Source organism: Pleurodeles waltl, chromosome 9 (genome assembly GCF_031143425.1).
Source record: "Pleurodeles waltl isolate 20211129_DDA chromosome 9, aPleWal1.hap1.20221129, whole genome shotgun sequence".
Taxonomy (NCBI): domain Eukaryota; kingdom Metazoa; phylum Chordata; class Amphibia; order Caudata; family Salamandridae; genus Pleurodeles; species Pleurodeles waltl.
This window is the reverse complement of record NC_090448.1, coordinates 77,598,210-77,623,395: the sequence shown is the minus strand read 5'-3', so window position 1 is coordinate 77,623,395 and position 25,186 is coordinate 77,598,210. Positions and strand designations below refer to the sequence as shown.

The following is a 25,186-nucleotide window of genomic DNA, read 5'->3' as shown; positions in this document are numbered from 1 at the left end:
GCTCACCAAAGAGGGACATAAGTTTAACAATATAGTGGGTACATTTATTGCAAGGACAGATTAACTGAGCCCAGAAGTCACTTGAGGGGTGTTGAATATTTCTCATCCCTTAGCAAAGTCGGAGTGCTAACCCTTGATAATACAGTGTAAAGAACCACTGAACATAACTACTCTGCCACTGCAATGAAGACTGAAGTTAAAGAGAATATTGAACACATTAAGTTACCTGCTGCCATTTCCAATGAACCCTTGGACTCAGTTTTGAGGGAGGTGGCCCAGAACATCCCCATGCACATTGCCAGCAGAATGCCCGCAATCACAAATTTAAGAAGAATAGTGCAATGACAAAAACTAATGAGTAATCCCTAAAGAGTATCACCCCAAATCTACTCTGATATTAACATACCCCCTAAACTAAAGGCATCTTTTAATCATGAGTCCATTTCTTCTCTATGTTAATGAGAACCCTCTGAAATTAATATTAATCTTTAGTACAGTGCATATCACAGTAACCCTAGAGAACAGTGAAAGTTATATGATGGATGGGACCTTTACATCCACTTCCCATTCATTCATCCAAATTTATACAATCGATGACAACATTAACAACACTACAATTTCATTCATTTACAGTTTTATGTCTGACAAACAATCCTCAATTTACACTGAATATTTATCAGATGTAGAATACGAAACAATAAATAAAAGCCCTAGGAAAATCGCAAAAGATGTTTAATTACAATGATAGATATAATAATAACTAAAATGTATCCTAATACCCAAATTTAAGGATGTGTTTTCACTTTTCTCAGACATTTTCACAAAATACAATAAACATCCCCAGCTGAGGATTATATGTCAAACAGTTAACTTCAATATGTGTTTTGTAAGTTCACTGCATTGTATTTTGTACCTCATGAGGGTTTGGATGACTTCTACACTTCAATTGTACAATCAGAGTTTTTTTTCACAAAATAATGAAAAATTGCCCTCCCCTTCTAAATTATTTCAGAGACACACAGAATGCCCATCTAAACGGGTCAGGACACAAAAGGAAACCAAGGCTTTCTATTGAATGGTGAAACTGTTTCTCAACCTGCTTAAAGGCAGATACAAAAAACAAAAATGTCATAGAGGGTTGAAATATTTATTTTAATAATTCAAGTGGAAAAGGTCATCATTTACTCGAAATTTAAAAAAAGAACAAAGTGTCCAGTAAATGACAACAGCACAGTCATTGTCAGGTAGTCTGACTCCTCAGAAATTAAAAAAGTAAAAAAGATGTCCAAAAGACTATTGGCAAATGTCCAACAATTTCCATTGTTGGGAGCATCAGGCTATATGGGCAATATTGCATACATTTTAAATTAATAATACTAAAATCTTCAAATTACTCGCCTGCTTTGACTTAATAACTAAATCCAATGGACATTTTTTTTATTATTTTTAAACTGTGAAACTTCTTAACGTTTTACCTGGGTGATAAATTAAAAACCTCCCACCAACAGTCAGTGCTACTCCAACAATCAAACTAATCCGCAACAAGTCCAAACTCAGAAAAAAAAATGTTTTACAATTTCGCATTGCCCTCTTCGAAACCACTGAAATTTCTCCATTCAATACCCATGTTGCCTGTTTTTTTCATAAACAAAACATTTCAAAAGATTTAAAAACAGCTTAAAAAATACTTGACACCAAAAATGAAAGCATTTCTTTTTATTCAAATAATTATAAAAAGTGATATAAACAACATGTTCTGACATGTGCATATGAAAACAACATGCATGGGGATGTTATTCCGGTTAAAACACAAAATAAATACTTTAAAAAAAAATATCTATCCACTTCCCTCCATCTCTACTTACAATAAATAAACTAACAAAAATGTTTTGAAAAGTAAAATAGATTGTTCTTACTGCAGCACAGCTCATACTCACTTACGATCTTGACCGCAACGCTCCATCGACTGTCGAAACAGATGCTGGACTGTTTACATAAAGATGATAAAGTAAAAAATAGAAAAGGTCAATTTCTACCATTGAAGTAAAAAAAAAACATGGGAAAAAGTAATACCAATATTAGAAAAATGTAATATCTTGTTGAAAAATAAATATGTTTTATTTTTGTAAATAAGAAAGTATATTTTATATTTTATGAATATTACTAAATATTGTAATTTATTATTTAAAAAAATAATTCTGCTAATTTTATAAAATGTATTTTAAACAGATTGCATGGAATAATATTAATTAACATATCATATTTAATCATTAATTATAATAATACTTAGGGCCTCATTAGGAGTTTGGCGGTCTGACTGTTGGTCCCCTGTATTATGAACTCCCCTCCGGGCTGGCCAGCGGAAACAGTGCAGCAGCTTCGGCCTAGGTTTTCAGGGAGAGCTGAGGCCAATGCCACTGCACTGTCGGTGGCGCCAGCACACTCAAAATGCACATTGTCTGCCATGGAAGATAGTGCGCATTTTGGGTTTGCTGACAGGGGGGCCTCTGCACTTCCCATGATATGGGCCGCAACTCTGTCTTTTCACCAGCCTTTTCATGGCGAGGTGCCTGCCATGGAAAGGCTGGCAGAAAGGCAAGTAATGATCAGCATGGCAGTGCCGACATCGGCACAGCCATGCTTAACCATGACTTGCTCTCCCACCAACCCATTGGGATCCTTGACCCTGGCGGTGGAGGCAATCTTGTGGCGGTCTGACCCCCAGCATCGTAATGTGGTGGTCGGAAAGCCAAGGATGCTGCAGTTGGACCGCCACCAGGGGTACGGCGGTCCAGGGGACCACAGTACTCATAATGAGGCCCTCATTCCTCTTAGTTGATACCTGGGTATTTATACATTAATTAAAATCAAGTGCATTCATTATTTTAAATAATATTAATTGCTTTTAGATTATAGTACATATTTAATACTCAAGTATCTGTTTCTGAAACATTTGTTGAATATTTTTCAAAATATTTTGCATTAATTATTTTAAATAATATTATTTTCTTTTAACTAATGATAACTGAGTATTAATACACTTCCCAAAACTATTACCTCTGTATCCCTTAAACTTTCTATACTTATTTTTTTCCAATAATTTGAATTACTTATTGCAAAATATATCAATTGCCTTTGGATTATATTACACTTTTAATGCTCAGGTGTCTGGGTTAACACCTGAGTATTAATACACTTCACCACCCATTACTATGTTTTTAGATTAGATTACATATTTAATACTTGAGTATCCTAATTGATACCTACGTATGAATACACTTCCCGCTCACTAACCCTAAATTTCTTACATCCCACTTTATTACCTTTTTTGATAAAAAATGAAATGTAAAAAAAAAGTGAAATCTTTCTTTAAAAACACTTTATAATAATTACAAATACTTACCAATATTTACATAAACTTATACTAAGCATGGTAAAGTCATACGTGGTAAATCCATATGTCATAATGTGATAATTGCATTTCGTGGTACAGTGTGTGAAAAAAAGGATGTTTCCTGTGGAATGGGGGAAGCTTATGGTTCCCTATCCAAATTACTGGAGAATTGTAATGTTTTTTCACATGAAATCTGATTCTATAACATCAATTTAACTGTGGCCTTCAACTAGGTACAGAGGGAGCAGAGGCTGGGTTTTAGCAGGGCCTATGCCCAATCTACTGTGCCCTCAACCCCTGAGGTGCATGGTGTTTGGACATGCATTGTGGGGTCTGGGTACAGGAACTTTCCTCAGAACCTTAGGGTTGAACATCAGCGATAGATTACATTTCCTCCCCTGAAAAATATCCATATTCAGCAAAAATATTTCCAGCTCAGTAGGACCTAGAGTTTCCTGGTGGTTAAGTGAACCAGTTAAGGTAATCTGAATACACCAGGGGCATCCAAAAGCAGCCATCTTTAAATCTCCAAGGATTGAAGCCTGAGAATAGAGGGGCTTTCACAAGGACAAAGACTCCAATGGGATGAAAGAAAGAGCCGCAGAGCCCCCTTCTGAACTGAGAGAGGACCTAGACAGAAAAGAAGGAACTGCTAAACAAACAAGTGGGATATAGCAGTTGCAGCTAAACCTCAAATGCAAATATTTGGCTGGTGAGGAGTGAGAGGGCCAGGGGGACCAGGGGGGTGATAATAAACCTGTGCAAGGCAGCTGTCACTCCGACGCAAACTCTCAGGGTAGTGAGACATGAAGCAGGGGCGGCTCCTACATTAGGGTGAAGGAGCGTCGCCCCCGCCATCAGCAGAAGCTGCAAGCCTTTCACCACAAAGGGATAATAAACCATGTTTATTATCCCTTTGTGGTGAGAGGGGCGGGCCATGAGGGTGACAAGCACAAGGGAAGTGCACTGTGCACTTCCCTCAGAGCACATGTGTGTTTGGTCGGCCGTCTCGGGCCTGCCAAACACTCATCCGCTGTAGGCTATTTCTGCATAGGCTCCCAGTCTGCCTGGGAGCACCCAGCCAATCCTGACGCTGCTGGCCACAGGGCAGCTTGGGAGCCTGTGCCTCCCTGCAGCCTGAGGAGATGGAGGAGAGGAGCAGTGCGGCGAGGAATGAGGTAAGTTTTTATTTTATTTATTTTTTATTACATTTTTGACCCACTTCTGCGTGCGCTGCCCACCCCCCACGGTCGCAGCCCCCACCCCCCTCCTTCATAACGATGCGGGCCGCGACTGGATGCAACATGCCCACACCAAGGTATTTGAAACCCCGTAGGAATCAAAGTGCCTAGCACAAGTTTATCTTGTAATAAAAATCTATCATTAGGCACATAAATCTGTTCTTAGGCACCTAAAGCTGTCAGAGAGATTTGGTCAGCCCAGTGCTTAATTTGTAAATAAAAATGTGCCGGTGCCCAAAGCCCTCCTCTTAAACATACGGCTGCTGCATTTAAATGCGCAAGCACAGAATATTGAAGCAGCGTAATACTGAAGCCATCTCGGACTTCGTCAATCCATTTAAAGCCACTCCCTGCCCATCTAGCTCACTCTTGCAGCTTTCTGCTATCTCCCACTGTGACACTTTCTCATTTTTCTCTTTTCTCCGTCTTTCTCATATGTGTCTTTTGCTCCCAGCAAGTGCTTGAGGCAGAAAAATAAGCGCCGGCCCTCAAAAATAAGGGCTGGTGCTCAGCACCGGAAACAACAAGCACAAATTAAGCACTGGGTCAGCCCTTTATGTTAAACCGAAGAGGCACAATCCAATGAAGTGCCTAAAACAGACAATGAGGATTTCTAGGGACGAGATTAAATATTTATATTCTAAAGCCAAGGAAATGGCTAAAATGTTCTTTTAAAATTTCAGATAGCTAGCAAAAATGTTTGTTTCCGTCACAACGCTCGCCCTTGATTAAACTGTCACGTACATGAGAGATGTAGTGGTAATGCAACTTCCTTTGTAATTTGCGTTTAAGTGGGAGAAGTTTGCCTTTCCCAATCGACTTCCCCTAATGTAAGAGGAGGAAAAAGCTGTCTCTGAGAATTGCAACAAAAGTAAAGTTTCACGAACCTTCGGGTTGCACAAGCTCCTCCTTTGGCAATCTATGACATCGGTTCTGACATCTACAAGAAAGCAGGGACTGAGCCACTTTTACATTGTGACACTGTGTGACACCTGGATGGCTTCTCCAAGAACAATTCCTGGAAATCAGACAATAGAGCTAATAGGGCATATTTAGACTCATAAAGTGTCTCTGTTATAATAATCAGTACAGACACAATAGGAAAGAGTGGCTTTCCATCTATTAATAGCATTATCATTTATTTTCAGCATGACAGCCTCACCCTCATTTCAAGGAAACAACACGCAGCAGGAAGGTCTTACATGCCTTTTCAAATAGAAAACATGCTAAAAGTGAAAACAGTAGATTGAGATGCCCATTGAAAAGTAGCATTGTATGAACTAGTCCTGCCGAACACTAGAATCTTTCCAGTAGGAAGCATTATGTGCGAGATTTACAAAGAAGCCATCAACACAGCTTAGTAACTATAGTTGCTAAGCTGCACTGCATGAAAGGGAGAGAGCAGAGCAGTGGCATTTCTTCTAAGGTGCAGCACTGTTCTCCTCTTTCCTTGCGAGGATGCACTTTTTGGCAGGCATGTGTTACGAAAGTAGCGCAAATCCGACGCAAGGAATTGGTAAAGCTGGGTCCAGGTACCCAGTGTCACAAAATGTGCATCCCAGCAATCCCAGATTGAATACATCGATTGGCCCAGTGTTTCCCCTCGGGGTATGATGCCATCCATTAAATGAACATAAGATAAGCCTCAAACACTCAGGGGCATATTTACATGGAACTGGTGCAGCACAGCGCTGTGATAAAATTGGCAGCGCCTCACTTTAGAAACGCAGGGATGCACCATATTTACAGGAATATGGGGTACCCCTGTGTTTCCCCAAGCACCGGCACTGAATTTAGCTGCCTGTGCCAATTCACGCATTCTTGCACCATAGTGCAAGTGTGTCTGCTTTGACGGGAATGACTGTTTATGTGCAGGAAGGTGTCCCTTTCTGCTAACAAAACAATCTACAATGGCGATTTGGCACCTCTATGTTGCCACAGTTAGAAGTAGAAAATAGCCATTATTGAATGATTGCTTTTTTGCAAGAAGGGATACCTTCCTGCACATAAACAATCTTTAACAGCCTTTATCTGCTTGTGCTATGTGTGCTGCACCTTGCAGCACACATAGAAAAAGCAAAAACGAGTAGAAATAAAAGTATTTTTATTTGCTGCTCCATTCTAATGCCACCCCTTGTTGGGCGTTAGTTTTTAGCGCTGCCTCAGATTTGTGATTCCTTGTAAATCTGAGGCAGCATCAAAAACAACGGGTGTGGCAGTGGAACGTCCACAGCAACACCCACTGCCGGCCCCTCTGTTGCAGAAACTTCAGATGGGCCGATATTTACAAGGCAGTGTTAACAGACAAAAAAAGTGGCTTAGCACCACCTTGTAAATATGGTGCAGAGCACAGCACCACCAGAGTGTTGCTAAAAGTGAAGCTCAGGTGGCGCAAGGGGCATGTAATTATGCCCCATTGTTAGCTTCATGAATTACTCAATGATGGCCACAAGAGGTCCACTTTGCCCTAAAATGAGAACAAGAAAAGAAAGGACTTACAAGCAAACTGTTCTGCCTGTGTTCCATTTGAGAAGGACCTGATTTGGCAGTCCCGGTTGGACTAATATTACTGGAACAAAAGCAAAGCTGATTTTCATATGGCTGGCATCTCTTGAGTGGCACAGTGGGAAAAGTATAATGTACTAGAATACAGACAGAGCAAATACTATTGTCTGAGATTAATTCAAGCATTCCTCCCATCACTTTTTTGTTTCTCCCTTTAAGTGTTACAACACTGTTTATGCAAGACTCCTAAAGAAACTACACTCATTAACAGACTACAAAGGTCCCAAAGCCATTCCTGAGAGTGCATGAACTTACGAAGACTAAACAACATCAAACCTTCTATGAAAAAATACCACTGGGTCCTAGTGGAGGCAAGAGTTAAACTAATGCTTCTCCGCACTCTACACCAAGCTTACAAGAGCCAAACATCCTGATGTTTTAAGAAATTGCTTCACCACTATGAGAGTATAATCATCAACTCATCACCTTATCTGCCAAAGAAACTTCAAATAGACTGTCTTTGAAGTCTAGGAATCAACATTTTTAAATACACTGAATTCAAGTCTGAGGCCAGAAAAAGACTACACGTGCTTCAGGAAGAACTAGAAAACAGAACATTTAATCTGAACTAATCTTGAACCTGAGCTGCAGTGATGACCATCAAAATGGGAGTTCCCCTTCAATGGTTGAACAGATTTACTATGGGTTTGCACGAGTGTAAAGGAATGCAAGGAAATGCATGCTATTTACAATTCAGTGCAAAAATGGTTTGTACTGGAAAGGTGCCTTTTCTCAATGCTAAGAATTTGTAAAGGGTATTTCACTACCAGGCCATGTAAAACTTAAAAGTGCATATCCAACTTTATAAATACACTACACCCTGCCATATAGAATGTACAGGGCCTACCCCAGTAGTGACTTATATGTATTAAAAAGGAAGGTCTTGGAGTGGCAAAAGGATTATTTTGCCAGGTTGCATTAGGAGTTTTAAGACTGCACACACAGCCTGCAAGTTGAAGGTCTGAGATGTTTCCAAACCTACTTAGGTAGGTGGCACAATCAGTGCTGCAGGCCCATCAGAAGCATTAGATTTACAGTCCGTAGGTACATGTGGTACCATTTTACTAGGGGCATTCAAGTAAATTAATTGTGCCAATTGGGGGTAAGTCAATTTTACCATGTTTAAATGACAAAGTACAAGCACCTTAGTACTGGTTAGCAGTGGTGATGTGAGTCATCAAAACCAACAAAACAGGTTCAAAACATGAAAGCAAAAAGTCTGGGGCTAACCCTGAAAATTGGACAAGTCCAACATGACCCCCCTCTTATCAAAAGAAATAGTATATTGATCAATATTATGATGGGCTTCCCTGCTAAGGTTACACAACATGGACAAATACCATCTTATACTGGGGCAGTGGTCAGTTCTGCACCTTTCTAAACTCAGTTGGATCCCTCTGTTTACCCACTCTGAACTAACCCATGGTGAACCCTTCGCCGCATCTGCACACCCCTTCTGTCGTGCACCTAACCATAACTTGTACACAGATGTATCCCAGTAAGCAACCAATAACTCCATGCCCAACAAAGTGATGCAGCCTGTTGGACTTTTGCTTATGCAGGGTCATCCCCAGTCTTTTTGCCTCCTGCCTCCTATTTGTTTCTGACCTGTTGCTGTTGGCTTTTTCAACTCTGAGCACTTTACCACTGCTAACCAGTGCTAAAGTGCATATGATCTCCGTGTAAATTGTATGTAATTGGTTTATCCATGATTTGCATATTTGATTTACTAGTAAGTCCCTAGTAAGGTGCACGAGAAGTGCCAGGGCCTGTAAATCAAATGCTACTAGTGGGTCTGCAGCACTGGTTGTGCCACCCACATAAGTAGCTCTGTAATCATGTCTCAGACCTGCCACTGCAGTGTCTGTAAGTGTATTTTTACACTGTAAATTCGACTTGGCAAGTGTACCCACTTGCCAGGCCTAAACCTTCCCTTTTCGTACATGTAAGGCACCCCTAAGGTAGGCCTAGGTAGCCCCAAGGGCAGGGTGCAGTGTATGGATAAGGTAGGACATATAGTAATGTGGTTTATTTGTCCTGACAGTTAAATACTGCCAATTTCGTTTTTCACAGTTGCAACGCCTTTCTCTCTCATAGGATAATATGGGAGCCATCTTTAAATATGATTAAAGTGTAGATTCCCCTAGAGAGTAGATGGACATGTGGAGTTTGGGGTCCCTGAACTCAAAATTAAAAAATACATCTTTTAGTAAAGTTGATTTTAAGATTGTGCGTTTGAAAATGCCACTTTTAGAAAGTGAGCATTTTCTTGCTTAAACCATTCTGTGACTGTCTTGTTTGTGGATTCCCTGTCTGGGTCAGTTTGACAGTTGGGTTGTTTTTCACCTCGCACTAGACAGTGACACAAAGGGGGCTGGGGTGTAACCTGCATTTCCTGATTAGCCATGTCTGCTAGGAGGGAGGGGTGGAGTGGTCACTCTCATCTGAAAGGACTGTGCCTGCCTCTGACAATGCCGGCTCCAACCCCCTGCTGTGTTTCTGATGCCTTGCCTGGGCAAGGCAGGATTTCACAAGTAGGTGTGAGTCCCCTTTGAAGAAAGGTGACTTCAAAGACTAAAATGGGTATAAGAAGGGGACCCAAATCTACAGACTTTAGAAACACTTCTGGAACCAAGAGGAACCTCTGCCTGGAGAAGAGCTGATAGCTGAGGAAGAAGTGCTGCCCTGCCTTTGACTGTGCTTTGTGGAGCTTTCCCGCAGTGCTGCTTCTGCCAGAGTAAGAGGGCAAAGACTGGACTTTGTGTGCCTTCCATCTTGTGAAGAAATCTCCAAGGGCTTGAGATAGAGCTTGCCTCCTGTTGTTTGAAATCTCAGGGACAGCAAAGACTTCTCTCCGCCAGTATCTGGAGTCTCTGGCAAGTGGTGCCCTATCCAGTCCCTGGGCACTTGAAAGGAAAGCTGGTGGAAATACAAGAAAATTGACTTCGGACGACTTCGGACTGACGCTGCTGCTGAATCCGGTAACGCCGCCTGCACCTGACGCCGTGACCTTCGCTGGAACGTGACGCTCTTCGCAGGCCCGACGCCGCGGCAGCCCCGCTGAAGTCCGCAACTCTGTGGAAGTCGCTGCACCACGTCGTGACCGACGCCGCTCAAAGTGCACGGATTCAACGTTTCGCACAGACGCCGCGATTCCTGACTTCGCGCATCGGCTTGTTTTCACTCTTCACCAATGGTACTGTACTTGGGGGTCTACACGACTCCGTGTCCGGCGCCGCTGGTGTCGGCTTGTTGGGAACAACTACGTCACGACGCCATGTTAACATCTCATTGAAGCATTTTTGTTTCTAAGCGCTATTTTTGAGTTTAATCTTTAAAAATTCATAACTTGACTTGTGTATGTCGTATTTTTGTCGTTTTGGTCTTGTTTTGTTTAGATAAATATTTCCTATTTTTCTAAACAGGTGTTGTGTCATTTTGTAGTGTTTTCATGAAGTTACTGTGTGTGTTGGTACAAATACTTTACACCTAGCGCTCTGAAGTTAAGCCTACTGCTCTGCCAAGCTACCAAGGGGGTAAGTAGGGGTTAGCTGAGGGGTGATTCTCTTTTACCCTGACTAGAGTGAGGGTCCTTGCTTGAACAGGGGGTAACCTGACTGTCAACCAAGGACCCCATTTTTAACACAGCCCCTTCAACCCCTTAGATCAGACTTCTGTCCCCAACTCAGGGAAAACTGTGCCCATAAGGAAAGCACCCAGCAGAAACCACTGACAGTTGTCGGGGGCCAAAAGCCAGGCTTCAGGTCGTCCAAGGTTCTATGACTGTGGAGGTTTCTCTCAGTGGTGTGCAATAGCCTCACGTCTTAAGCACCATACTTCCACTGTCCTTTCCAGTAGCCCAGGGTTGGTAGCCTGAGACTGGGCACTCAGCCTAGGGTCGGTACCCTGAGGAGGAACAGGGGAAGCTCTCCCTCACTCTGCCCCTGAATCTGGGTGCCCGTACCTACACCCTGCAGTGGTCGCCTCAGAAAATTGAACTGTCAGGGTGCCCTAGGTGGCCGCCCCTCCCAGCTCTTCTGACACCGGGGTCTACACATTCCCAAGAATGCAGTCTTTGGCAATCTGGGAACTAACTTTGATTCTTCTCTGGGTAACCTCCCAATCTCACTGCTGAACATGAATGTGGGAAATTAGGCTACCTGTTAAGGGGGTAGACCCCACTTAAGCAGCAACTACAACTTCTTTCAAGGTGAAACACAAGCAACCCCCAAATTAGCCTGTGCTTATACCTCTCGAAGCTTGTCACAAAGCAGTTAGGCTTAACTTAGAAGCAATAAGTAAATTATTAGGCAGCATTTCAAACGGAAATAGAGTGGAAACACAACACAAGAAAAATTCCACACCACAACAATTTACTGAATAAATTATTTCAGAACAAAATGACTATAATCCAGTAACTAGAACCACAAGAATGCATTTTTAAACATTTAAGTGGAAATGCTGCCTACAAGCACATAATGCCAACTGTGGTTATCTGGTCACACTGGACCAAGACTTAGCCACTGCAAAGAAGCATGGGTCTGCTACGGGCGACCAAGTTAGGCCTATTGAACAAAGTATTTTAAATCCTGGTGTTGGTGCATTGTGACATCCCGTATCAAGAATGCATCATGCAGCAGTGGTTCCTAGGAGATGCTGGGCACCGATACAGAGTCCTGCATTGTTGACAAGGATGCCATTTGCGAGGGGCTTGTGATACGAAGTCCTGCATTGATGATACGAGCTGTGATGCAGAATCCTGCATCATCGTAGAGGATGCCTTCGATGAGGGTCTTGTTATGGAAGGCCTGTGTCTCACAGCAACGATTCCAAGGATGCTGTGGGCTGTGATGTGAGGTTCAGTAGCAGGGATTCACCTCTCTGCAGTAGTTCCGAAGTGGGGCTGAGAGGAGATGCATCACACTGCATCAGTTCCAACCACAGATGGGCTGTCAGAGCACCTTGAGGCCCACTTCCAAGTGTCCAGGACTAGGATGGCACCACTTAGGGCTACATCTCACAGCTGGCAGAGTCCAGGTGCTGTGTTTAAGGTAGTTGGAGCATTTCTTTTCTCTCCCCATGGTTCTGCTCAGGAGGCCAGTCAATTACCCCTTGGTGTCATTCTGCTGATTCTGGGTTCAAATGAAGTGCAGGACTCAAGCAGGAGGGCAGACATTCGGTGGTGCAAAGCAGGTTTCAGGCAGCAGAGCAGTCCATCTTGTTGCAGCAAAGTGGTCTTTTGAAGTACACAGCTGGCTACCACAGCAGGAAGTTCCCTCTGAGTCCTTCCACAAGTCCAGAAAGTGGACTGAAGAGAAGAGTCCCTTTTTTATTTCCGATGCCCACTTTGAAGTGGAAGAAACTTCTGGAGGCTTCCCACCACTGATGTGTATGGAATGTCCTGCCTCCCTCCCCTGGCTCCTGGCTGTCTACACGCACAAAATGGAAGTATAAAGTTTTATGTGAGAGCAGGGCACAGTCTATTGAAGTGCACAGTGGGGCTGTGCACACCTCTGCCTCCCATCCTACCTGAGATAGGCATCCAAGCACACCTAATCTCTCTATTGTATACCTGTCTAGGAGGAATATGCAAAGACCAACTTCCACTCACAACAAGTCATGTAACCCAGGAACAGGCTGCAGACACCAATGGTTAAGGCACAAAATATCAACTTTCTGAAAGCAGCATTTTTAGAATTGTGAAGTAAAATCCAACTTTACCATTAAAGAGGATTTTCAATTGCAATTCCTCAGACACCAAATTCATTACTCCCACTTGCTCCCAATTAAAAGTTAGCACTTATTAAATTGTAATTAGGTAGCAGAATGTTATTCTATGGGAGAGGTAAGCCTTAACGCAGTGAAAAACACATTTAGGCATTTTTCACTCCCAGGATATGTGAAAATTAAGAGCACATGTTAAACACTTTAAATACACTGCACACTGCCATATAGGCAGTTTAGGGCTGTTAGACTTTTCATCCTTCGCGTGGTCTCCCTTAACTTTTTGCCTCTGTTTCCCAGTTTGTTGATGTGCGCTAGACTCTGTTTTTGCTGTTTTTGTTACTCTGGGCACTTTACCACTGCTAACCAGTGCTAAAGTGCAAGTGCTCCTATACAAAATGTGTATGTAATTGGTTCATCCATGGTTGGCATATTTGATTTACTGGTAAGTCCCTAGTACAGTGCACCAGAGGTGCCCAGGGCCTGTAAATCAAATGCTACTTGTGGGCCTGCAGCACTGGTTGTGCCACCCACATTAGTAGCTCTGTAAACATGGCTCAGACCTGCCACTGCAGTGTCTGTGTGTGCAGTTTTAAACTGTAAATTCGACTTGGCAAGTGTACCCACTTGCCAGGCCTAAACCTTCCCTTTTCTTACATGTGCGACACCCCTAAGGTAGGCCCTAGGCAGCCCCAAGGGCAGGGTGCAGTGTATGGTTAAGGTAGGACATATAGTAGTAATGTGTTTTATATGTCCTGACAGTGAAATACTGCTAAGTTTGTTTTTCACTGTTGCAAGGCCTGTCCCTCTCATAGATTAATATGGGTATACCTTAAAATATGATTAAAGTGTAGATTCCCTTTGGGAGCAGATAGACACTTAGAGTTTGGGGTCTCTGAGCTCACAATTTAAAAATACATCTTTTAGTAATGGTGGTTTCAAGATTTTGTATTTGAAAATGCCACTTTTAGAAAGTGAGCATTTTCTTGCTTAAACCATTTCTGTGACTCTGCCTTGTTTGTGGATTGCCTGTCTGGGTCAGTTTGACAGTTGGGCTGGTTGCACCTCACACTAGACAGTGACACAAAGGGAGCACCGATCTGCAGCTGAAAAATTGATGCGCTGCGCCTTCGAGGCTGAAAATCAATGCTTGCCTGCAACGCGACCAGAAGATCAACACCCGAAGCTGGAGAAACGCATTGCTGACGGAGACAGGTCAGATCGTAACCTGCGCTGCATGGTTTTCGGATCATCGTGTGGCAGGATTTCTGATGCAAACATCGCTGGCCATGCAAAAACTACACAAGGCCTGCCCGGACCCGAGAGTGCAGTTCTAATTGACACATTGCTCTCCTGCAGAGAGAAGAAATGACACATGCTGACTCGACTGAAGGAGAAACGATGCAAGTTCTCGCTTGTGAGTTAAATCAGTGCATCGCAAGCCTTTTTTGACACACACTCGCCCGTGGAGGGTTGTTTGTAACACACCCAGGTACATTTCCACGCTTAACAGCGTAAGCGTTATGTTTAAAATTACATGAAGACTCTTTTTGCTTTTTTAATTGATAACTTGACTTGTGGATTGTGGATTTTTGTTGTTTTGGTCTTGTTTTGTTTAGATAAATATTTTCTATTTTTCTAAACCTGTGTTGTGTCATGTTGTAGTGTTTTCATTAAGTTACGGTGTGTGTTGGTACAAATACTTTACACCTAGCACTCTGAAGTTAAGCCTGCTGCTCGTGCCAAGCTACCAATGGGGACAGTGGGGGTTAGCTGAGGGTGATTCTCTTTTAGTCTGACTAGAGTGAGGGTCTAGCTTGGACAGGGAGTAACCTGACTGCCAACCAAAGACCCCATTTCTAATAAGGGCCTACCTTTGGGGTGACATATGTGTAAAAAACTGAGAGTTAGGCTTAGGCAAGGGATTATTTTGCAGGTCGAATTGGCAGTTTAAAACTGCTGGCAGGCTGCAATGCCAGGGGACAGACATATTTTTAAGGTCTTTTTAAGTGGGTGCACAATCAGTACTGCAAGTCCACTAGTAGTATTTAACTTACCAGCCCTGGGCATATGATTTACCAATTTACTAGGGGCTTATAAGTAAACTGAAATATGGCAATTAGCTGTAAGCCAATTTCAGCATGTTTCGGGGAGTGACCACAAGCATACAGTTAAAAATTGTAACATTAAATCTATTAACATGTAACAGTCATCTTAATGTAAATTAAATATATATAGGTATATACCTATTTAAACAGACACACACATCCATATGTATGTGTGTATGTTTATTTACACATATATAATGTAAAACAATTATTCAACTAATAATTTTAATTTATATTATCATTTTATCACTTACTATTTTTTAAATTATATATATATATATATAAATATATATATATATATAAAGTAAATTAAAAACCTTAACAAATAAACTGGAATATAAAAAAAAAAATGACGATTTAATTTCGCATAGAGGGTAAACAATGTATTAAATGCATTTTACAAACATATTATATATTACAAACATTACTAATTAAAAAAAAAAAATTAAAATACACAGAAACAAAATACTAATATAATTTTAAACAATATAAACAAAACTATGTTTTTCTAGGAAAAATACATAGAATATTTCCACTCCTGTCTTTGTAACAGTAGGGAAAGCCTTTGACTCAGAAAGGGTCAAATTTACCACGCCCACACCAGTCAGTGCAACAGTAGAGGAAACATTGGACTCAGGACGGGTAAAATGTAATATTCCCACTCCAGTATATGCAACAGTAGGGAAGGTGTTGGACTCAGGAGGGGTAAAGATTACTATACACACTCCAGTAGGTGCAACAGTAGGGAAAGCGTTGGATCCAGAGGGGTAAAATTTAATGTTCCCACTCTGGTCTGTGCAACAGTGGAGAAAGAGTCGAATTGAGGAGGGGTACAATGTACTATTTTCACTCCATTTGGTGCAATAGTAGGGAAAGCGTGGAACTCAGGAGGGGTAAAATGTACTATTCCCACTCCAGTCTGTGCAACAGTAGGGAAAGCGTTGGGCTCAGGGGGTTAAAATTTACTATTCCCATGTCAGTGTGTGCAACAGTAGGGAAGGCGTTGGACTCAGGACGGGTAATATTTAATATTCCCACTCCAGTATGTCCAACATTAGGGAAGTTGTTGGACCCAGGAGGGGTAGGGTTTACTATACACACTCCAGTCAGTGCAACTGTAGGGAAAGTGTTGGATTCAAGAGGGGTAAAATGTAATATTCCCACTCCAGTCTGTGTAACGGTGGAGAAAGCGGTGAATTCAGGAGGGGTAAAATGTATTATTCCCACTCCATTTGGCACAACAGTAGGGAAAGTGTTGGACTCAGGAGGGGTAAAATTTACTATTCCCACTCCAGTCTGTGCAACAGTAGGGAAAGCCTTGGGCTCAGGGGGGTAAAATTCACTATTCCCATGTCAGTATGTGCAACAGTAGGGAAGGCGTTGGACTCAGAAGGGGTAAAATGTAGCATTCCCACTCCAGTCAGTGCAACACTAAGAAAAGTGTTAAACTCTGTTGGGGTAAAATGTGCTATTCCCACTCGATTCTGGGCAACAGTAGGGAAAGCGTTGGACTCAGGAGGAGCAAAATTTCTTATTCCCACTCCAGTCGGTGCAACAGTAAGGAATGTGTTAGATTCTGGAGATGTAAAATGTACTATTCCCACTCCTGTCTGTGCAGCAGTAGGAAAAGTATAGGACTCAGGAGTGGAAACACTTACTATTCCCACTCCAATCTGTGCAACAGTAGGCAAAGAATGGACTCAGGTGGGGTAAAACTTACTATCCCTACTCCAGTTGGTGCAACAATAGGGACTGTGTTGGAGTCCGGAGTGGTAAATTGTACTTTTCCCACTCCAGCTGGTGCAAAAGTAAAGAAAGCATTGGACTCAGGAGGGGTAAAATGTACTATTCCCATTCCAGTCTGTGCAAAAGTAGGAAAAATGTCAGACTCAGGAGGGGTAAAATTTATTATTCCCACTCCAGTCTGTGCACCAGTAAGAAAAATGTTGGACTCAGGAGGGGTAAAACTTACTATTCTCACTCCAGTCTGTGCAACAGTAGGGAAAGTGTTGGACTTAGGAGGGGTAAAATTTGCTATTCCCACTACAGTCTGTGCAACAGTAGGGACAGCACTGGACTCAGGAGGGTTAGCATTTACTATTGCCATCCCAGTCGGTGCAAAAGAAGGGAAAGCATAGGACTCAGGAAGGGTAACATTTACTATTCCATCTCCAGTCTGTGCAATGGTAGGAAAATTGTTGAACTCAGGAGAGGTAAAATTTACTGTTCCCACTTCAGTCAGTGCAACAGTAGGGTAAGTGTTGGACTCAGGAAGGGTAAAATTTGCTATTCCCACTCCAGTCTGTGCAACAGTTGGGAAAGCGCTTGACTCAGAAGTGGTAAAAAAACTATTCCCACCCAAGTCTGGGCAAAAGTAGGGAAAGCGTTGGACTCAACAGAGGTAATATTCCCTGTTCCCACTCCAGTCTGTGCAAAAGAAGGGAAAACGTTGGACTCAGAAGGGGTAAAATTCTCTATTCCCACTTCAGTCAGTGCAACAGTAAGGAAAGTGTTGGACTCTGGAGGTGTAAAATGCACTATTCCCACTCCAGTCGGTGCAAGAGTAGGGAAAGCGTAGGACTCATGAGGGATACTATTTACTACTCCTTCCCCAGTCTTTGCAACAGTAGGAAAAGCCTTGGACTCAGGAGGGATAAAATGTCCTATTACCACTCCTGTCTATGCAAAAGTAGGGAAAGCATTGGACTCGGAAGAGGTACAATTTCCTATTCCCACTCCAGTCACTGCAACAGTAGGGAAAGTGTTGGACTCAGGAGGGGTAACATTTACTAGTCCCCTCCAGTCTGTGCAACAGTAGAGAAAGTACTTCATTCCAAACACATACCTATATTAGTACAAGTATTAATGAAAACAAAATATACAACTTTTAGCATAAAATTAATTATGTACTTTAAAAAACTTTATAACAATTCAAATAATTATCAATTTTTAAATAATTAATGTAAGAAAAATGCTATTTAATAACAATGTCATTACATTCTCAAACTTTAGTAGCACATTAAACAAATATCTAAATTAAAAAATTATCATAATCACAAAATTTACATAATAAAATAGTACTTCATTTTTTATAAGTAATTAATTTATAGGTAAATAATTATTTAATTGACTTCCCATCCTGTGCCCCTACAAACCCACCACTCATACGTAAAATGTAAATTAGATAATCATGATAATTACTCAATTTACGTAATTAATTAGCAATTATTTAATAATGTATTATTTACTTTTTAACTCCCAGCCCAATATCTTTACAAACCCAACAAGCTGCACCTAAAATATAACTTAGGAAAATATTATTTACACAATTTACACAGTTAATCATCAAATAAATAATGAATATTAACTAAAAGAAATATATAAATGAATTATACTTAATTAACTTCCCACCCTGTACTTCTACAAACCTCGCAACCCGCTACTACACTGTAAATTACTATTTTGCAATTAAATTAAAAATATAATTAACTTAAAATTACAAACTATATTTAAAAACATTAACAACAATTGAACCAACAATATAAAACATAGACAATTAAATTATTATTTAATCACATAAAGACACTTAAAAATGCTACATCTTACCGTACAACTTCGATATTTTTGTCAATGATATTTTTGCACACAATATTTCTGTGTCACGATTTTAAAAACTTGATATTTCTGCAACTCAATATTTTTAAATCGATATTTTGTCCAAACACCGCATTATCCCTAAGCTGCAACAAAATTGAATCTACTGAGTCCAGAGCCTACTGCTCACTAGAAGTGAGAGTCCTTTCCTTCCATTGTTCCAGCTGCATGTCACACATCCATTATTATCATTATAATGATGATGATTAATATTATAATTATTGTTATTATTAATATTACTATTATACGCACATAATGCCCCAAGGACCAATAAGATATTTGACACTTTCCAAAAAGTTGGAGAAGTAGCAGACGTGAAAGAGGCACACTGAAAATCAATGAAGAGAATGGAAAGGGGAGAAACAGAGAGCTGCCCTTGAATAAAAGACTGAAGATTTAGACTGTAAACCACTCTACCCGAACCACAGTATGCTCAATACTTTTTTACTGGTGTAAACTGCATTATTGATGTTGTGCAAATGTTCCTCTATGCCTCAATACCAGAAGGGTTTCGATGTTGTGCAAGTGCATACTGCAGGCTACGTGTAAATTCTGCTGGTTTCTACACTGGTTTCCGGCACTGCTGTGACAGTGCCAGTTTTCAGCTAGCACTTCAACAAGTTCAACAAGTATTGAAACTTTTCACTGAAGCTGTCAGTTCGTATTTCTAAAAACCTGTAGGTTCACTGGCAATTACTCTGGGTAGCATTCCGCCCCATCGGTCTTTTATACACCACACACCATGGCACCTCAGATTAGACCCAGCCATATGCAAATCAGTCTTGAGGCTGCTCCAATAGAAGCAGTTCAGCCTGAACTGCCAAGCCATGTTTTCTCTGAACACAAGCAGCCGAGGCCTGGATTCACCCTGAATGTGCTTCTTCAGTCAGGTTTGGCTCAGTTCAAGTGTCAGAGTGAGCAAGTGACCCAAGTCTGGGCATACCGCTGAACTTTCATGATGTTACATCAAACACACAAAAGGTGATGAGAGAAATGTTTGCAGTAAGTGTAACCACTGCAATCACTCAGGGTAGCATCCCAACCCAGCATTCCTTTGACCACTATGCCATCTTCATGCAATTAGACCCAACTATATGCAAATCAGTCTTGATTGTGCTCCGTTTGATGCAGTCCAACCTGAACTGCCATCCAGGTCTTCCCTGTAACGGAACACAAGCAATCCAGGAAGGACATGGCCTGGTACTTAACTCTGGACTGTTCCTATTGGAGTAGGGTCAATATTGATTTTTATATGGCTGGTGTTAGAAATGGGGTTTTTGGTTGGCAGTCAGGTTACCCTCTGTCCAAGCAAGAACCCTCACTCTAGTCAGGGTAAGTCACACACAATCCAAAATTAGCCTGTGCCCACCCTCTGGTAGCTTGGCACGAGCAGTCAGGTTTAACTTAGAAGGCAATGTGTAAAGTATTTGTGCAATAAATCATACAATACTACCATATAGCACCACAAAAATACACCACACAGTGTTTAGAAAAATATATAATATTTATCAGGATAATTGTAGGTCAAAACGAATAAAGTTGCAATGTGAATTTGTAGAGATATCACTGAAAAGTGATATAAAGGGGGTCATTTTGACCTTGGCGGACGGCGGAGGCCGTCCGCCAAGGTACCGCCGCTGAATGACCGCACTGCGATCAAAAGACCGCGGCGGCCATTCAGACATTTCCTCTGGGCCGGCGGGCGCTCTCCAAAAGAGCGCCCGCCGGCCCAGAGGAAATGCCCCTGCAACGAGGACGCCGGCTCAGAATTGAGCCGGCGTAGTTGCAGGGGTGCGACGGGTGCAGTTGCACCCGTCGCGTATTTCAGTGTCTGCTTAGCAGACACTGAAATACTTTGCGGGGCCCTCTTACGGGGGCCCCTGCGGCACCCCCTACCGCCATCCTGGATGGAACAGGATGGCGGTAGGGGGTGTCAGAATCCCCATGGCTGCGGAGCGCGCTCCGCAGCCATGGAGGATTCACAAGGGCAGTGGTAAACCGGCGGGAGACCGCCGGTTTACCCTTTCTGGCCGCGGCTGAACCGCCGCGGTCAGAATGCCCTCGGGAGCACCGCCAGCCTGTTGGCGGTGCTCCCGTGGTCGGTGACCCTGGCGGTCACCGGCCGCCAGGGTCAGAATGACCCCCAAAGTGTCTTAAGTCTTTAAAAAAAAAGCAAACAAAGTCTCTTTCAAGCACAAAGTACCTGGTTTGGAGTGGAAAATCTCCGCAGAGGGCCGTAGAGGAAGAGATACGTGGAGAAATGGTGTGTGCGTCGATTTCTCCCCAGCAGACACGGACTTGCGTCGTTATTTTCCACGCAGGGAAGTTGTGCGTCATTTTCCGGCGCGCGGACAGTCGCTTTCTGTGGATCGCGGGGATTACCAGATGTCCCGGGTCTGTGCGTGGATTCTCCTGCTTGTTTTCTGGCTGCGCGTTGTTCTGCGGGGCTGGGCGTCGAACTTTCGCTCTCACGGCAGGCATCACATTGATTTCTCCTCTAGAAGTCGGGCGGCATTGTCCTTGCGAAGCCGTGCGTCGAAGTTCCGGTCTTCCCGAAGGCGTCGCGTCGCTCAGCATCGGTGTGCAACGTTTTTCTCGCTGCGGAACAAGCTGTGCGTCGAAAATTTCGGCACACGAAGCGACCAAGTGAAAAAGAGAAGTCTTTTTGGTCCTGAGACTTCAGGGAACAGGAGGCAAGCTCTAACCAAGCCCTTGGAAAGCACTTTCACAGCCAGACAAGAGTTCAGCAAGGCAGCAGGCCAACAGCAAGGCAGCAGTCCTTTGTAAAAAGCAGACAGGTGAGTCCTTTGAGCAGCCAGGCAGTTCTTCTTGGCAGGATGTAGTTTCTGGTTCAGGTTTCTTCTCCAGCAAGTGTCTGATGAGGTAGGGCAGAGGCCCCGTTTTATACCCAAATGTGCCTTTGAAGTGGGGGAGACTTCAAAGAGTGGCTAAGAAATGCACCAGGTCCCCTTTCAGTTCAATCCTGTCTGCCAGGGTCCCAGTAGGGGGTGTTGCAGTCCTTTGTGTGAGAGCAAGCCCTCCACCCTCCCAGCCCAGGAAGACCCATTCAAAATGCAGATGTATGCAAGTGAGGCTGAGTACCCTGTGTTTGGGGTGTGTCTGAGTGAATGCACAAGGAGCTGTCAACCAAGCCCAGCCAGATGTGGATTGTAAGGCACAATAAGATTTAAGTGCAAAGAAATGCTCACTTTCTAAAAGTGGCATTTCTAGAATAGTAATATTAAATCCAACTTCACCAGTCAGCAGGATTTTGTATTACCATTCTGACCATACTAAATATGACCTTCCTGCTCCTTTCAGATCAGCAGCTGCCACTTCAACAATGTATGAGGGCAGCCCCAATGTTAGCCTATGAAGGGAGCAGGCCTCACAGTAGTGTAAAAACGAATTTATAACTACACCGGTACATGTCCTGCCTTTTACCCACACAGCACCCTGCTCTAGGGGTTACCTAGGGCACACATTAGGGGTGACTTATGTGTAGAAAAAGGGGAGTTCTAGGCTTGGCAAGTACTTTTAAATGCCAAGTCGAAGTGGCAGTGAAACTGCACACACAGGCCTTGCAATGGCAAGCCTGAGACAAGGTTAAGGGGGCTACTTAAGTGGGTGGCACAACCAGTGCTGCAGGCCCACTAGTAGCATTTAATCTACAGGCCCTAGGCACATATAGTGCACATTACTAGGGACTTATAAGTAAATTAAATAGTCCAATCAGGTATGATCCAAAGTTACCATGTTTAAAAATGGAGAGAGTATATGCACTTTAGCACTGGTTAGCAGTGGTAAAGTGTGCAGAGTCTAAAAGCCAGCAAAACAGGGTCCAAAAAGTGGAGGGAGGCAGGCAAAAAGTTAGGGGTGATCACCCTAAGTCATGTCAGGTCTAACAGCTGGGTCCATACTGAGGTGACATGGTGTGCAAAATAACAATGGATTGGGATGTGGCCCTGAGTAAATAAAAGAGGCTGAGATTAATTTAAGCATTTCATCTATCACTTTTTTGAATTCTTCAGTGCAACACCTTAAGTGCAATGTGCATGCCCAGACATGGTTCCCATGGTCACTGTGCCACTGGAACGTAGCTGCACCCAAATGATGGGCCCCTGTCAGGGCAAAACCAGTCTTGGGTTGCTTCTGTTCTGGATTTGGGAAAACCAGGCCAAGCAGGTCGAGCTGGACGTTTCCTATAAGAGCAGGGACACCACTGATTTGCACATGGTTGGGTCACTAAGGTGCCACACAATAATAATGGACTGGAATGTGGCACAGAGCAATCATCAGTGACTGAGATTAATGCAAATATTTCATCCACCATGTTTTTGTATAGTTCAAAATACAGAATCCAGCCATTGTGACTTTTGTCCCTCACCACTATTAGCATCTGCAGTGCCATAATGTTGATTTATTTCTATATTGGCATGTTGCTTTAGAAGTGCATTATTTCTGCTATCTCAGCGACTAGTATGGGTATTATTTCCATGATTGACCAGTTTTTTAAATACATATTATCCTTCCTGGCACAGTGAATAACATGTGCTTGTTGTCTCTAAAATGTTTCAGATGGGTGTTTTGTCTTCGGGGACAGGATTATTTTAACCTCTGTATCGTATATCTGAATTAGTCATACGTTTTTCCTATGGATGCCTAAAAGGGGTCCTTGCTGTGCAAGAAATGTGCTTTTTCAGAACTGATTAAAATGCTGAGGTACCAGAATATTTCATCACTTCACCTCTCCACGGGTTTCTGAGAATTCTTAATTTCTCTCAATGTACAAGAAAAAGATAAATATGTGCATTACGACACATACCTCTCACCAGATTAAATAATGTTTTATTGCTGTATATCACTATTATTAGTAAAATGACAGCTATGAATTGTAGCTTCTGCCTGATCATTACATGTCCTTTACAAGTAGCTGTTTTACAATGATTAACGCAATCTACCCAATCTCGTTTATGCTGCTGAGTGTATTATTTGCCATTAACACAACTGCCTCCAAAATGTGACTGTAAACACCCCTCTGGGTATTCCACCATAACATTACCAACAATATCGTGGGAGAGAACATAGAATGTAAGGATATCGTTTTTTTTTTTTTTTTTAATGAATGGTCGAAGCCTATCAGACAGCACAACTGTCTCTGGTTTGCAAATGACGTTTTGTAAACACTCTGAAAGCTTCTCTGGGAAAGCACTTTTTTGCAATTCTTAAATACGATGGAAACAAATATTTTAATATGATCAGAACAAATCAATACCACTCTACACACCTCCACTCCATGCCCCTCCACTCAATGAGACTCAACCCTATGCCACACCACTCTGTGACACGACAGGCTATGCCACTCTACTCTCCGACACAACACTATGACATGACACTCTACGCCACTCTACTCCACTCTATGACACTCAACTCTATGACCTTGCACGACACTCTGCTCCATTCTATGAAACTTTATTCCATTCTACCCTACACCACTCCACTCTACTCTGCTCTACAGCACTCTACAACACTTTACTCCCCTCCACTCTACGCCACTCTCCTTGACACCACTCCATTCTATGCCGCTCCACTCCACTCTATAACACACTATTCGCCTCCACTTTAAGACACTCTACTCCACTCTATGACATTCCATTTCGTTCTATGTCATGCCACTTCACTCGACTCCACTCCACACCTCTCCACTGTGCAACACTTTACTCCCCCCCACTCTATGCCACTCAACTCAACACCACTTTATTCTACGGTAATCCACTCCACTCTGTCACACTACTCTCCCCTTGATGACACCCTGGTCCACTCTATGCCACTCCACTCTTCAACACTCTATGCCACTCCACTCTACTCCACTCTATGCCTCTACACTTTACAAGACTATACTCCACTCTATGCCACTCCACTCTACTCCACTCCAGTCTATGCCACTCCACTCTACTCTCCTCCACTGTAAGCCACTTCAGTCTACTTGACTCCACAACACTCCACTGTATGACACTCCATTCTATGACACTCTTCTCCACTCTTCTCAACAACACTCCAGTCTATGCCACTCTATAACACTCTACTCCACACTATCACTTTACTCCATTCTCTGCCACTCCTCTCCATGAACATTTACTCCATTCCACGCCATTCTACTCTACAACACTCTACTCCACTCTACGCAACTTCCTGTGCACCACTCCGAGCCACTTTACCCCACTCTACACCACTCCACTCTACTGTAATCTACAACTCTCTAATCCATTTCACTTATTGGCACTCTGTGCTGGCCACGCCTCTCCATGCCCCTCTACTCTACTCCACTCTATGACATCTGAGTCCCTCCATGACACTTAATGCCACTGCATTTTATGACACTCTACTCCAATCTACACCACAATACTCTAGTCCACTGTATGCAGCTCTCTCTACATAAATCCATGCCATTTTGCTCCATGCTACTCTTTGACACTCTATTCCACTCTATGGCACTCTAC

At 42.6% G+C, this 25,186-nt stretch overlaps 1 protein-coding gene across 2 annotated transcripts in view; it reads left to right on the top strand.

The window, feature by feature from the left end:
* The first annotated feature begins 4,359 nt into the window (after positions 1-4,359).
* The window catches only part of LOC138258583 (protein SSUH2 homolog), a 164,375-nt gene continuing 143,548 nt past the window's right edge, over positions 4,360-25,186 (top strand). For both annotated transcript variants that reach the window (XM_069205948.1, XM_069205946.1), the window contains exon 1: positions 4,360-4,572. Coding sequence is in view for 1 of the 2 variants with exons in the window: in XM_069205946.1 (XP_069062047.1) it covers positions 4,568-4,572 (5 nt within the window). In the remaining variant the exon portion in view is untranslated. The remainder of the gene's footprint in view (positions 4,573-25,186) is intronic.